This window comes from Sus scrofa, chromosome 3 (genome assembly GCF_054392235.1).
Source record: "Sus scrofa isolate SSC_HxYL_T2T_F1_AM1 chromosome 3, Sscrofa_HxYL_maternal_Yorkshire_Landrace_v2.0, whole genome shotgun sequence".
Taxonomy (NCBI): Eukaryota; Metazoa; Chordata; class Mammalia; order Artiodactyla; family Suidae; genus Sus; species Sus scrofa.
Window position 1 is genome coordinate 115,611,316 of NC_139385.1, and position 13,069 is coordinate 115,624,384.

The 13,069-nt window shown below is 48.7% G+C and overlaps 1 protein-coding gene and 1 long non-coding RNA gene across 16 annotated transcripts in view; one reads left to right on the top strand and one right to left on the bottom strand.

The window, feature by feature from the left end:
- Positions 1-13,069, bottom strand: part of VIT (vitrin) — a 114,550-nt gene that overhangs the window by 20,798 nt on the left and 80,683 nt on the right. For all 12 annotated transcript variants that reach the window (XR_014842248.1, XR_014842249.1, XM_013996219.3 and 9 more), the window contains 2 exons: positions 12,787-12,849; positions 7,164-7,311 (listed from right to left, as the gene is read on the bottom strand). Coding sequence is in view for 10 of the 12 variants with exons in the window: in XM_013996219.3 (XP_013851673.3) it covers positions 7,164-7,311; positions 12,787-12,849 (211 nt within the window). In the remaining 2 variants the exon portion in view is untranslated. The remainder of the gene's footprint in view (positions 1-7,163; positions 7,312-12,786; positions 12,850-13,069) is intronic.
- LOC110260034 (uncharacterized) overlaps positions 1-13,069 on the top strand; it is a 149,295-nt gene that overhangs the window by 19,276 nt on the left and 116,950 nt on the right. The window lies entirely within an intron of this gene.

The following is a 13,069-nucleotide window of genomic DNA, read 5'->3' on the forward strand; positions in this document are numbered from 1 at the left end:
CTGAAAGGACCCTGGCCTTTCTCACATTTCCTAGGATCAGAGGTGGGGAGCGGAGTCTTATACAATCAAATTTTGTTTTTAATGACTTTTAGCTTTTTTCCACTATAGCTAGTTTACAGTGTTCTGCCAATTTTATACTATACAGCAGGGTGACCCAGTCACACAGACATATATACATTCTAAATTTTGTTTTTAGAGGAGTGTTTTGTGTTTGGGAGGGGGGTTATTTTGGTTTTTTTGGGCGCAATAGTTTTTACTATTTTTAGCAACAATAGTTCTACCCCTCCACCAACAAATAGAAAATGAACCTGCAAACCTCTTCCTGCTGAAGGGAAGGTGGACTGTAACCTGCTGATCTGAGAATCACTCTGAGGCCAGGGGCTCTCAGGCCTGCTGTCTGTTAGCAAAACGTCACAGGGCTTGGTAAGTGCAGGGACATGGGACGTCTTGGAACAGACGCAGTGTCTGCTGCTTCGCAAACTCAGCCATGTATCTGGTCACCTGAGATTTTGTTAAAATGTAGATCTTAATTCTGCAGGTTGGGTGTGAGGTCCCAGGTTCTGCCTTTCTCTCTCTCTCTCTCTCTCTTTTTTTTTTGTCTTTTCGCCTTTTCTAGGGCCGCTCCCATGGCATATGGAGGTTCCCTGGCTAGGGATCTAATCGGAGCTGTAGCGGCCAGCCTATGCCACAGCCACAGCAATGCGGGATCCAAGCTGCATCTGTGACCTACACCACAGCTCACTGCAATGCTGGATCCTTAACCCACTGAGCAAGGCCAGGGATCGAACCTGCAACCTCATGGTTCCTAGTCAGATTCATTAACCACTGAGCCACGAAGGGAACTCCCCAGGTTCTGCCTTTCTAACAACCTCCCAGATGATGCTGTGGATCATATTTGAGTGGCAACATCTTAGAGGATGCTATAAGAATCAAGAAAAGCAGGGGCAGGGCTGCCAGTGATGAGGGGAAGTGAGGAGGATAAGTAAGAAGGTTCGAGAAGATGCCAGAGGGGCTGAGAAGAGGGAGGAGGATGGAGCTCTTGCAGGCCTGGGCTGGCAACCTGGGAGAGAGAAAGGGGCCGGGGACACAGATGGCAGCACAGCCCCACGAGAATATTTGTGTCTTCTCTCTCTAGTTGCGCAACAGAATCACCTGGGAACTCTAAAAAAATGAATGGCACTTGGGTCTTATACTCAGAAATTCTGATTTAATCACTCTGAGGTCTGGTCTGGACATGGGATTTCCAAAAGCTCCCCAAGTATTTCTAGTGTGCATGGGGTGGCCGTCTGCTTCTCTAGCAGAATGATGCAGGGATCTTGGGAGCCTGATCTCGGGGCGGGTGCCTGGGATAAGCCCAGTCAACATGCGATGGGAGATCAAGGGGAACCGTGGAGTAGAAGTGGTCCAGTCCTCCTTTCCTTTGTCCCTCCAGGAGAACCACGGGGTAGAGAGCAGGAAAAGAGTAAGATTCTTTTTTTTTTTTTTTGTATTTTTAGGTCTGCACCCGAGGCATGTGGAGGTTCCCAGGCGAGAGGTCTAATTGGAGTTATAGCTGCCGGCCTGCACCATAGCCACAGCAACACCAGATCTGCAACCTACACCACAGCTCACGGCAATGCCGGATCCTTAACCCACTGAGCAAGACCAGGGATTGAACCCGCAACCTCATGGTTCCTAGTCGGATTCGTGAGCCACTGAGCCACGACGGGAACTCCAAGAGTAAGATTCTTGTGTGACCTGAATTCCCAGCGCTCTCTGCCTAGAGACCGTGTCCCTGAGGCTTGTGGCTCGGGGGTTCCCCTGCCTGTCTCTCAGGAGAGAAGTGTTCAGGGGTGGGGGTGTCTTTTCAAATGCCATTAGGCCCCAGAGAGGCCTCCCAGGCAGACGGGCAGCTGTTGAGGGATCCTGCTCCTTTCTGTAAAGGCAGTGTAGACAGAGGGCAGGAGAAGGGATGAGGCAGCAGCTGGAGAGACCTGTGCTCTGGCACTCTCCCCTGGGAGGCCAAGCTGCCCCTTCCTCTCTTAGGGAACTGGTGATTTTCAACCTGGGCTACAGACTGGAATCACAGATTAAAATTCCAGCTTCGGGGTATTTGCCAGATTCTGGTTTAACTGGTCTCGGTTGGGACCCAGGCATCAGCATTTCTCAAAGCTCCCCTGGTGATCACAAGGCGAGTCAGGGCCCAGGCAGTCCCCCTCTGCTCTAGGGTCCTGTGGTGCTGAGTCTCCCATCTCTGGGCCCCCTTCCGCTGGGGCTTGTGTGCCAGCCCCTCCTATTCTTCCCCATGCTGTGGACTCAAGAAAATTCGACAGGATGTCCTCCTTGCCAGGTGTATCCATCACCTATTTCTGTGGTAAACTTGGTGGCTTAATAGCATCTCGTTAGCTTACAGTTCTGGAGGTCAGAAGTCTGACGTGGGTCTCTACGGCAGGGGCTTGCTGATTTCCAAAGCTCTCAGAGTCATGGCTTTGTCTTTTCCAGCCTGCATTTCATGCTCAGGGTCCCCTCCTCAACTTCACAGCCAGCTGTGACATCCTTCTAGCCACTCTTCAGTCACATCTCCCTCCAACTAATAATAGCTGGGAAAAGTTCCCTGCTTTTAAGTACTCAAGTCATTAGACTGGGGCATCAGATAATCCAGGACAAGCTCCCCATCTCAGGGTCCTTAACTTTATCACAGGGACAGAGCCCCTCCTGCTGGGTGAGGTGACAGCCCTCAGGTTCCAGGGATTCAGACAGGGACAGCATGGAGGCCATCATTCTGCCCATCCCACCTGACCTGACACCTCCCTTCTCTCCCCACTCCCCCCACTCTGTTTGCCTCACACTCATTGGCTCATTGTGAAGCTTTGGATGCAGGAAGGGAGGCTTCTGAGTGTGACCTGGGAGTGTTCAGTGTGGGGCTGAGATGGGCGGGCTGAGAAGAAAAAGAGTAAGGAGATGCAGCCCAGCTCAGAGCTAAAACACAAGGCACCTGTCAGAGAACCGAGAGCAAAGAAAAGTATATTTCATTTTGAAGCGAAGAAAAACCAACATTTGGCTTTATTCTGTACCTGTTTTCCCATGTTGGTATCCTAGGGTTGATTACAAAGTTCAAAAGAACATGTGCAATTCTGTTCCATTTTTGCTGAATTGGGGACCAAAACAAATCCATATGGAAGGTCCAAGGGCACTTAGCACCTGTGGATCCAGGCGGCAGCTAACACGCAAGCTGCTTGGCTTCATTATTCTGTTCGTTAGAGTTCACCTACTAGCGATGCTCTGGCTGTTCTTTCACCTGGCCTCTCAGTGTTCCTGCAATCATGAGGCTGCTGGCGGTTCAATTCTAAAATAGAACATGTGTGCAAGAGAGGCCTTGATCTTTGGCCTTTTCTGCTACAGTGTCTCAGTCTTCAGTTTGGCGGAAAGCTTCAATTATCAGGAGCTTTCTTGGCAGAGAAGCAAAATCTTTGCTTTGAAGTCAATTTTGTTTGACATTTTAGGGATTAACAACCTAAGATTGAATATCTGTCCTCTCCCCAGTGCTCATGCATGTAGCTGTGTGTTCTTAGGAAAGTCAATCAACCTCTCTGAGTCTGTATCTAACGCCGCCTCTCTTACTGGAGGTACGGGATGACTGTGGAAAGAACGCTGGGTTCCTGGCCTCTGCATGTGCAGAGAGGGGATGTTGGAGAGGAGCTTGCTGATACCGTTGCAGCCATGGTGCTCCCCCCTCGCCCCCTCCCACCCCTGTCTGAACCAGAAGTAGGAACCCTAGGCAGGCAGGGGATGACTCTGGTCAGCTGAGGGAGAACAGAGTGGACAAGCAGAGAGACGAGGAGATGCAGGGAGAGGAGGGAGGGAATGACCACCCACTTGCCAGTCCTGCGGTTTCAAGCTCCCTTCCCCTGCCTGTCTGGGTTGGGTTTCTATCTCTTGTACCCAAAAGATAAGTACAGTGAGTGCTGAATTTTGCATATCACACCATTTTTTATACTTTCTCTACTGCATAATTTCTTTTTTGAGTGTAATGATTTGTATTTTTTTCCATTATAGCTGGTTTACAGTTTTTTTTTTTCTTTTTACAGCCACATGTGCAGCATATGGAAGCTCCCAGGCTAGGGAGCTGCAGCTGAGGCCTATGCCACAGCCACAGTAATGCCAGCTCCTTAACCCACTGAGAGAGGCCAGGAGTCAAACCCGCATCCTCACAGAGACAACGTTGGGTTCTTAACCTGCTGAGCCGCAACAGAAACTCCTAATTTCTTACTTACCTTTTGTTTCTTATTTGTCTTTTGTTTCCCAGTAATAGTTAATATAAGTCATTTGAATTCTGAATTTAAAAGCCTGAGTTCTGCCTCAGTTCTCCTAAGGAAAACTGAGGGAAGGAATTTTCTGGGGGGATCTTCCATATGGACCAGTGGCAGCAGTGATGGAAGTGAGAGGCCTGGGAGAAGGAGGAGTTCTGAGCTCAGGCGTCCTCCTGCTTTGGCCACTTGGAGTGATGGTTCTTGCAGGGGCCGTCATTCCTTTTAGAGCCTGTGTCCTCACTGCAACATGAGGAGGCAGAACCAGGAGCTTTCTAAGGCCCCGTTGCTCTGAGATTCCAAGAGAGCAGGGCTGATTCCCTGTGAGCATGTATCCGGCACTGGAATCCAGTGAGAACCCAAAACATCACTAGAGGAATCAGTCTCCAAGCCAGGCAAGCACTGGAAAGCCCTTTTCCATAACTACTGGCCCCATATCTGCATCCACCTAAGCCCCTTAGCCTTTCCTGCCCCATCCCCTCCCTCTCTAGGCACTAAGACCTTGTGCTAAAGAAAGGATGGGCAGGAGCCGCCCAGGTGGCTGCGTGGGTTCCCCCTCCAGCCTCATTGCACCCTCCTAATGCCTCTCTCCAGTTGCCTTTGCTCCCCTCCTTCCACTGGCAGAGGTATAAGCTCTGTGCAGCCATCATTTCATTGCTGACCCTTCACCCCACGTAATCGGAACCCGAGGCTGGAAGGGAGAGGAGGCTCACCCAGGGTGTCAGCCCAGCATTCACTGACTGGATGTGTTCCAAGCACAGAGCCAGTCCCTGGGTTACAGAACGTCAGGGCTGGCAGAGCCCTAATAAATCATCTGGTCCGCTTGCTGTGTGCTTTCCAGATGGCAGCCCTTACATGCAGAGGTTAAGTGACTTGCTTAAGGTCACACAGCAGAGCGAAGGCCAGAATTCAAGATGTCACGTCACCAGTTCATTGAGCTCCCCTCTCTGCCCTGAGGCTGAGGGAGGGTGAGGATGATTGATTTGAGCATAAAGGGAAGGAAAACGGACACATTTGCCTTGAGGGCTTTAAATTAATAAGAACCCTGGATGGAAAAACAAATAGCAAAGGCATTTTGAGAAACTTGACCCTGGAAAGTATGAAGGTAAACTCTTCCTTGCAAATGATGATCACATTAGGGAAACATGAGAGAAAATGGTTTTTTTTTTTTGGAGGGAAAGGAGTCTCTACCCAATTGTTTTTCCTTTCCTGCTACATTTGTTCTCTAATCCACATTCCCATCGGCACACAACACTAGTCTCCTGCTATTTTTCTTTTCCTTGACATATTTATCACCTTATTTTCATATTATCCTATAAACCTTGGTATACATAGCTTTTAAAGCAGCTATTTTTAATGCAAGATGACACACCAAGCTTTGAACCCCCCAATAAAACTGACTGGGGACATCTGGCACTAAAACGATTACATTTCCTCCCTAGAGAAGCTTGCTATCATTTGCTATCTTTAAAAAGTAACACAGGAATGAAAATAGGTTGATGTGTTGAAAATAAGAAGACAATGACCAAAAGCACATCTTTTCCTATTTCAAGTTAAAATCCTCCAGAACAGTTGACATTGAGAATGAGCATTTGTAGCATTTTCACATATTCAAGTCTGACGGTATACAAGGGCCACTCAGCTATTCATTTTTCTTCACAGGAATAGAAGATAGTGCTAAATAGGGCATTGAATTTAATTATAAAGATGTAAACATCATAGCTTCTATGAAAAGAAAGCATTTTTGTTTATTTCTTTGGTGAGCTCAAAACTCGGTATTCTTGTGTCTTTACGTAACAACCTTGGTTAAAATGCTGCTCTAGGAGGTTCCTGGGAGATGTCCGAAGGGTCCAGAGATACCCTAGATATTGTCAGGTGTGTGTTTTTGACTTTCCAGGAGGACAAAGCAGCTGTGACGGTGGCTTCTGGGCGAGAGTCACCTAGGCCTACATTAGCTGAAGGTCACACAGCAGAGCCACAGCCCGAGGCTGCCCAGACCTGGGGAAGGAGGGTTGTGTCTGAGACCCTCTGTGGAAAGTGAGACAGTTATTCTGCCCTTCATGGTTCTTGATCAAAGGTCTACCTATTATTTGAGACTCATGCTTGCTTGCTCACTCTTTTGATTGTTTATTTTCTGCCAATATCTGCAGATCTGTCTTAGAGAAAAGTCTATTTATAACTGAAATAAGATTGACTTATTTTATCTGCAGCAAGATAAGAGGTTGAGATGGGAAGCCAGTAGGAACTCTCAATTTCTACCCTACGTAGGATAGTAAAATAGACTGGGGACGGTCACGTGGGTGCCTGGCCAACTGATGAGGCCAGTCCTCTCCCGGCTCAGTCCTCCCCATTACTGGGTGGGCCTTTCCTGTACCAGTGCAGAGGCCTCAGTTTATCCAGAAAGTTCAACCTAGAGCAAGCATATTTTCTGGGCATCTCACTTACAGATGCAGCACTGGAGCACCTCAAACAAATACTCTACTAGTTGGAGCTGAACGGGTCGGGGCGGGGGGGGGGGGGATCACTTCCTCGTTCTACAGATGAGGAGACTGTGGGTGACAGAGGTGAAGGCCCCGCCCAAGGCCATGCAGCTGGTTAGTGGCTGAGTGTAAACTTGAACCCTGCTCTCTTCACTCCCAAATATTCTCCCTACCAAACAGGATTGCAAATACCATTAAGGTACAGATACGGATGAACCTGCCCCTGGCTTCTGGAAGGCTCAGATTTCTTACTTGGCATCTGAATGGCTTCCGTTGCTTTCATTTACGTTTGTATCGGGGCAGAGAATGAGTCTGCTCCAGGATGTGTGGGTATTTTTTCTGGCACAAAATTAAGCATAGGACCTCCCTCGGTCTCTGCATTCAGCAGGGCCCTTACCCGTACTGAACAACGCCCATCAGTGGACCAGCAGGGCCGATGTCGAGAGCTTGGGCAACGTCGGCCAGGAACTGCTTCTGGATTCGGAATCGCCGTTTGCCGATGCTTGAGCTCCCATCGATCAAAAACGACAGGTCGACTTTGCAGCCTGAGGCAGGGAAAAGGCCTCTGTTACTCCGCTTCTCTCCCGCTGCATGCACCACTCACTCCCCTCTTCCCACACCAGAGCCCCCCCCCCGAGAGTCCACCGAAAAGAAGTTAAAAAGCAGAGCAGCAAGACGGAAGGTATAGTCGTTTATTTATTCCATAACAGATTTTCACCCCGCACCAAGGTCCTAGACACTTGGGCTTGTACGTATTTCCATGACAGTTTTGGGATGCTCTTATTAGCCATCCTTGGAGGCTTAAGAAGCTCTGGGCTCCCGGTCAAGTGCAAGAAGGGCCTCTCCTAGACTCAGACCGTGTTTGTGCAGATCCCACCCCCACCCCGCCCCAGAGGTGGGCATTCTCTCAGCCCAGTCTCTGGGGCTGTGGTCTTGAACTCTGGCTCTTTATAAATTGGGAAAGGCTCTGCAGGGCCTGTGCCCAGGGCAGGGCAGGAACTGCAGAATGAACAATTGTTGATACCAAGCCTATCCTTCACGTGCCTAGGCGGGGCAACCTAGAAATTATTCCCCCATGTCAACAGATCTCCGTACTTCTTTGTAGCTGTCTGAGACTTTTGTCCCTTTCTTTTAGTTGTGATGGAGACTAGGACAGTTCTGGTTAGGATCTGGGGGACGCTGCAAATAGAGGAAGGTTATGATGGAGATAGGGGGATGGTGGAGCTGCAAGTGATTCCAACCTTTCAGATTCCTTTATGACATAAGTGAATAGAAGTTAGTGTCTTCTTTGCTCTGGACTGAAATTATATCATTTCAGCCTGACAACACTGATTATTCAAGGCTGATCACAAGTTCTTATTGGGAGGGGTATATCCCATTAATTAATAAAACATGAGGAGTGAATTCTCTAACAACTGCAATTTGGGAGACAAAACATTTCAAAGCAGAGTTCCAGGAGTTCCCATTGTGGTGCAGCAGAAATGAATCTGACTAGGAGCCATGAGGTTGTGGGTTCGATCCCTGGCTTCTCTCACTGGGTTAAGGATCTGGCGTTGCCATGAGGTCGCAGATGCAGCTCAGATCTGACGTTGCTGTGGCTGTGGTGTAGGCTGGCAGCTGCAGCTCCAATTGGACCCCTAGCCCGGGAACCTCCATATGCCACGGGTGCGGCCCTAAAAACAAACAAGAACAGAGTTCCATAGGGGGAAAGATGAGAGACATTAAAGTTAGAAACTTCTGGGCTGGAGTATCCAGGAGGGCACGGGGGCAGTGCTCCCTCTATGGGAGAGGGTGCAGCTGTCCAGACCAGCCTGGATCTCTCTAAGCTGCCGGATGATAGCCCATGAGGCTGCTCTGCTCTCAGCTTCTGTTCTCTATTGCCTATTGTGTTGCTTCCATGGGATTGGAGTCCCTCCCATTCCTCAGAAGGTCCACGACAGGGATTGATATATATTTTTTTCCTTTAATGGCCAAATATAGTAGTTCCCAGGGAGTTCCCATCATGGTGCAGTGGAGACGAGTCCAACTGGGAACCGTGAGGTTGTGGGTTCGATCCCTGGCCTTGCTCAGTGGATTGAGGATCTGGCGTCGCTGTGAGCTGTGGCGTAGATCACAGACTCGGCTTGGATGTGGTGTTGCTGTGGCTGTGGCATAGGCCAGTAGCTGTAGCTCCGATTAGACCCCTAGCCTGGGAACTTCCATGTGCCATGCGTGTGGCCGTGAAAAGAAAAAAGACAAAAAAAAAAAAGTTAGGCTAGGGGTGAATTGGAGCTGCAGCTGTTGGGCACAGCCACAGCCACACCAGATCTGAGCCACATCTGTGACCTATGCTGCAGCTTGAGGTAACACTGGATCTTTAATCCAGTGAGCGAGGCCAGGGATCCAACCCGTATCCTCACAGAGACAACATTGGGTCCTTAACCCACTGAGCCACAACGGGAACTCCAGGGGTGGATATTTAAAAAAAATGAAAGCAAGAAGTAGACATGAGTTGACACAGTTTTAAGCAGAACTGATGAAAAACACCTAGCAAAGGGTGATTCTCAGAACTGGCAGATTAAGGGGAAAAGTTCTATCTGAGAAGGTGCTTTATTCTCTTGTGACACATCGCAATCCAAACCAGAGAAGTAGGCGATGGCAGAGACCTCTCTGGGCCTGGATGACGCTGCTCTATCTGGAATCCATGCCTTGGCTCACTACCTCGCAAGCTTTTAGTCATTCCTTGTCTGCCTGGAGCTTCAGGGCCTGTCACCGCTTCCTTTTCTGCTGGCTTCCCCTGTCATTTGCTGCCCCCAAACCGCCTATGCCCAAGCATGATCTTTGAGATGAAGATTGGAAAAAACAAAAAAATCAAGAAGTGGAGTTTAAAGATGACACTAGGCCCAGGATAAAGTGAAAGAACTGGAGTTCGTGTCATGGCTCAGCAGAAATGAATCTGACCAGTATCCATGAGGATGCTAGTTCGATCCCTGGACTTCATCAGGGGGTTAGGGATCCAGCATTGCCGTGAGCAGATGTGGGTTGGATCCTGAGTTGCTGTGGCTGTGGGGTAGGCTGGCAGCTACAGCTCCGAATTGACCCCTAGTCTGGGAACTGCCATATGCTGCAAGTACAGCCCTAAGAAGGCAAGAAAAAAAAGAAAAAAGAAAAAAAGCCAAAGAACTGCTCTATGGCTCGGCATGTTCCCTTAACAGGGCAAACCAGTCTTTCCTATATCTGGGCTTGCGATGTGAGTTTCTGCCAGCAGGTGGCAGTGGTGCTCTTCAGCGCTTGCAGACTACTGGCACTTAACAGTTTGCTGGAAATGACGATTCCCAGGCTCCACCTGACCTACTGAAATCAGAGCTGCGGTTTAGCAAGACTCCCAGGGGATCTGTACTCACATGACGGTTTAGGAAGCATTCTTGAAGAGTGGTTTCCCTTCCAGATGTCAGCAGATGCATTGACTATGCCTTTTAATGTGAAAACTTTTTTTTGGGGGGGGAATAACTGTTAATTAGAGTGAGGGCCTTAGAGAATTTTCTTTTTAAATTAATTTTAACATGGATTTTGTAGCATCTATTTTGGTTCTTCCTAGACCATTTTTTCTTTTTACTTCTTGTATCTTAAAATGTGTTCAGGATTGACTGGTCATTTCATAGGTTTTAAGAAGGTGAGGTGTCTCTTTATTTGCTTCCTTCTCTTCACTCATTAGCTTGATGGCTGATGTTTGGGCCATCTTTGCTCCTTCTTCCCAATAAGGTTTTAATGACAGTGGCTCTGGCTCAGGGTATGAGCTCACTGAGACTCCAGTGGCTTTCTCACATTGAGATGAAAACATGCTGATGTGACGATGACAGCATCAATACAAAAGGACAGAACTGGCTTAGGACATGTTCAGAGTGAGCAATTTGTTATGGTCACTGAGGCTGGAGGAGGAGAAAGAAAAGACAGAGTATCTATAGGAATCAATCTACCAATTTTACTTTATTTTATTTTATTATTTATTTATTTATTTTTGTCTTTTTGCCTTTTCTAGGGCCACTTCTGCGGCATGTGGAGGTTCCCAGGCCAGGGGTTCAATCAGAGCTGTAGCCACCGGCCTATGCCAGAGCCACAGCAACGCGGGATCCGAGCCGCGTCTGCGACTTACTCCGCAGCTCACGGCAATGCCGGATCCTCAACCCACTGAGCAAAGCCAGGGACCCGAACCCTCAACTTCATGGTTCCTAGTTGGATTCATTAACCACTGCGCCATAACGGGAACTCCCCAATTTTATTAATTGCTTTAGTTTTCTTCAACGTGGTACAATTTATTGATTAATGCCTTGTGTTGGCCAATATATTAGGCCAGTGTTTCTTAACCCTGGATAAGTATCAGGATTGCTTATGAAGCTTCAACAAATAAAGATGCCAGGGAATCATTCCAGGTGGTGCTTCTCGAGGGTTAGTAGGCAGAGGAATCACCTAATTGAGTAGGTCTGGGGTGGAGCCTGACAGGCTGCATTTCTAACAAGCTCCCAGGTGATGCCACTGCTGCTGGTCCTCAGACCACACTTCGTGTGGCAAGATGGGGGGAGGGTCCGAGTCAGTAGTTATGAGGCAGGGATTGGCAAGTTTCATTTTAAAAAATGTCTGCAGTTGGACTTCCCACTGTGGCTCAGTGGCTTAAGAACCTGGCATAGTGTCTGTGAGGATGAGGGTTCGATCCCCGGCCTTGCTCAGTGGGTTGAGGATTCAGCCTTGCCGCCAGCTATGGCATAAGTTGCAGATGCGGCTCGGGTCTGACGTTGCCATGGCTGCCCTGTAGGCCTCAGCTACAGCTCCGATTTGACCCCTAGCTTGGGAACTTACATATGCTATGGGTACAGCCCTAAAAAGGAAAAAAATGTCTTCAGGTGATTCTCACACGTAAATTGAGACTCAGCTTGTTCGTCACTTGTCACAACTTTCTGGGGGAATTTGCAGATGCTCTCGTTGGCTCAAAACACACAGCTCCCTCCTGGTTTTCCTCTTTTCTCTGGTCCCTTCTTTCTGCTATCTTCGGGTGGCCTCTCTTCCACCCAGTTAGTCTCAAAGTTCTTCAGGCGCTAAGTCCTCTGTTTCTTTCTACTCTAGCCTGTCTCCTTAGGTCACATTTCCTGTTTTCATAGCCTTGGTTCTGAACTTCGGCTCATCACCTTCCAACTCTAAATTTCCGGCTTGGCTGTTCCTTCTGAATGTCAGACCTGGGCAGTCAACTCTCTGCTAGACCAGACGTCTTCCCTACTCTCTCGGCTCCAAGCTGCTCTTTCCAGGGGTCTTCATCCAGCAGCATTTACCCTAGTTGTTCAAACCATCTCAAACTGCTTCCTCTCTCTCTCTCCCTCTTTTTTTTTTTTTAGGGCCACACCCATGGCACATGGAGGTTTCCAGGCTAGGGGTCGAATCGGGGCTGTAGCTGCTGACCTACACCACAGCAAGCAACGTGGGATCCAAGCCGTGTCTGTGACCTACACCACAGCTCACGGCAATGCCAGATCCTTAACCCACTGAGCGAGGCCAGAGATTGAACCCGCAACCTCATGGTTCCTAGTTGGATTCGTTTCTGCGGCACCACGATGGGAACTCCAAACTGCTCCCTCTCCTGCACCTCCACCTCCACCCCTCTAGATTCTTCCTTTTCTAGCCCTTGAATGTGCTTTTCTCTCCCCATTTATGCTTCCTACTCTGAGCTCTGTCTACCATCACGTCCACTGTCCACCGTTCTTGCTGTCCAGCCAGTCTCCTCCTTTCCCTGCTTCTCTTTTCCCCAACTCCACCCTACCCTGTTGCCATAGTGACGTTTTAACCATCTGATCCTCTCCCCCTCTTGCACATGGAGAGTTTAAATCCTTCAAAAGCTTCCCTTTCCCCCTTAGAACAAAGTGACAGAAGAGAGGAGATAAATAGATCCAGGGTAGGAGAGAGATGGGGTCGGGTGGGCGTGAGTGGGTAGAGGGAGAGAGAGCAGATCAGATGTCAAAGCCATCACTCTGGATTTCTCTTGTCAGTTAACTTACTTGGATCTCCCTGGGATACTGGCTCCAAAGACTGTGTGCTTAATTCTTCTTTTGGAACAAATCCTGGAAAGAGCAGTAAAACTTTTGGTGACTTACAAGAACAGGAAGCATCTGGCCTCACCCCAGGGATGGGGACAAAAATGAATATTCACACTCAGCTTAGGGGGCTTGGCTTCCTGCTCGCTGTGCTCCTCTCCACTCCGCCCCCGCTTAAGAGATAAAAATGAATGAATATTTGCAGACAGCAGGTGCTTACAGTCCTGTGAAGTCAGGCTTGAGATCT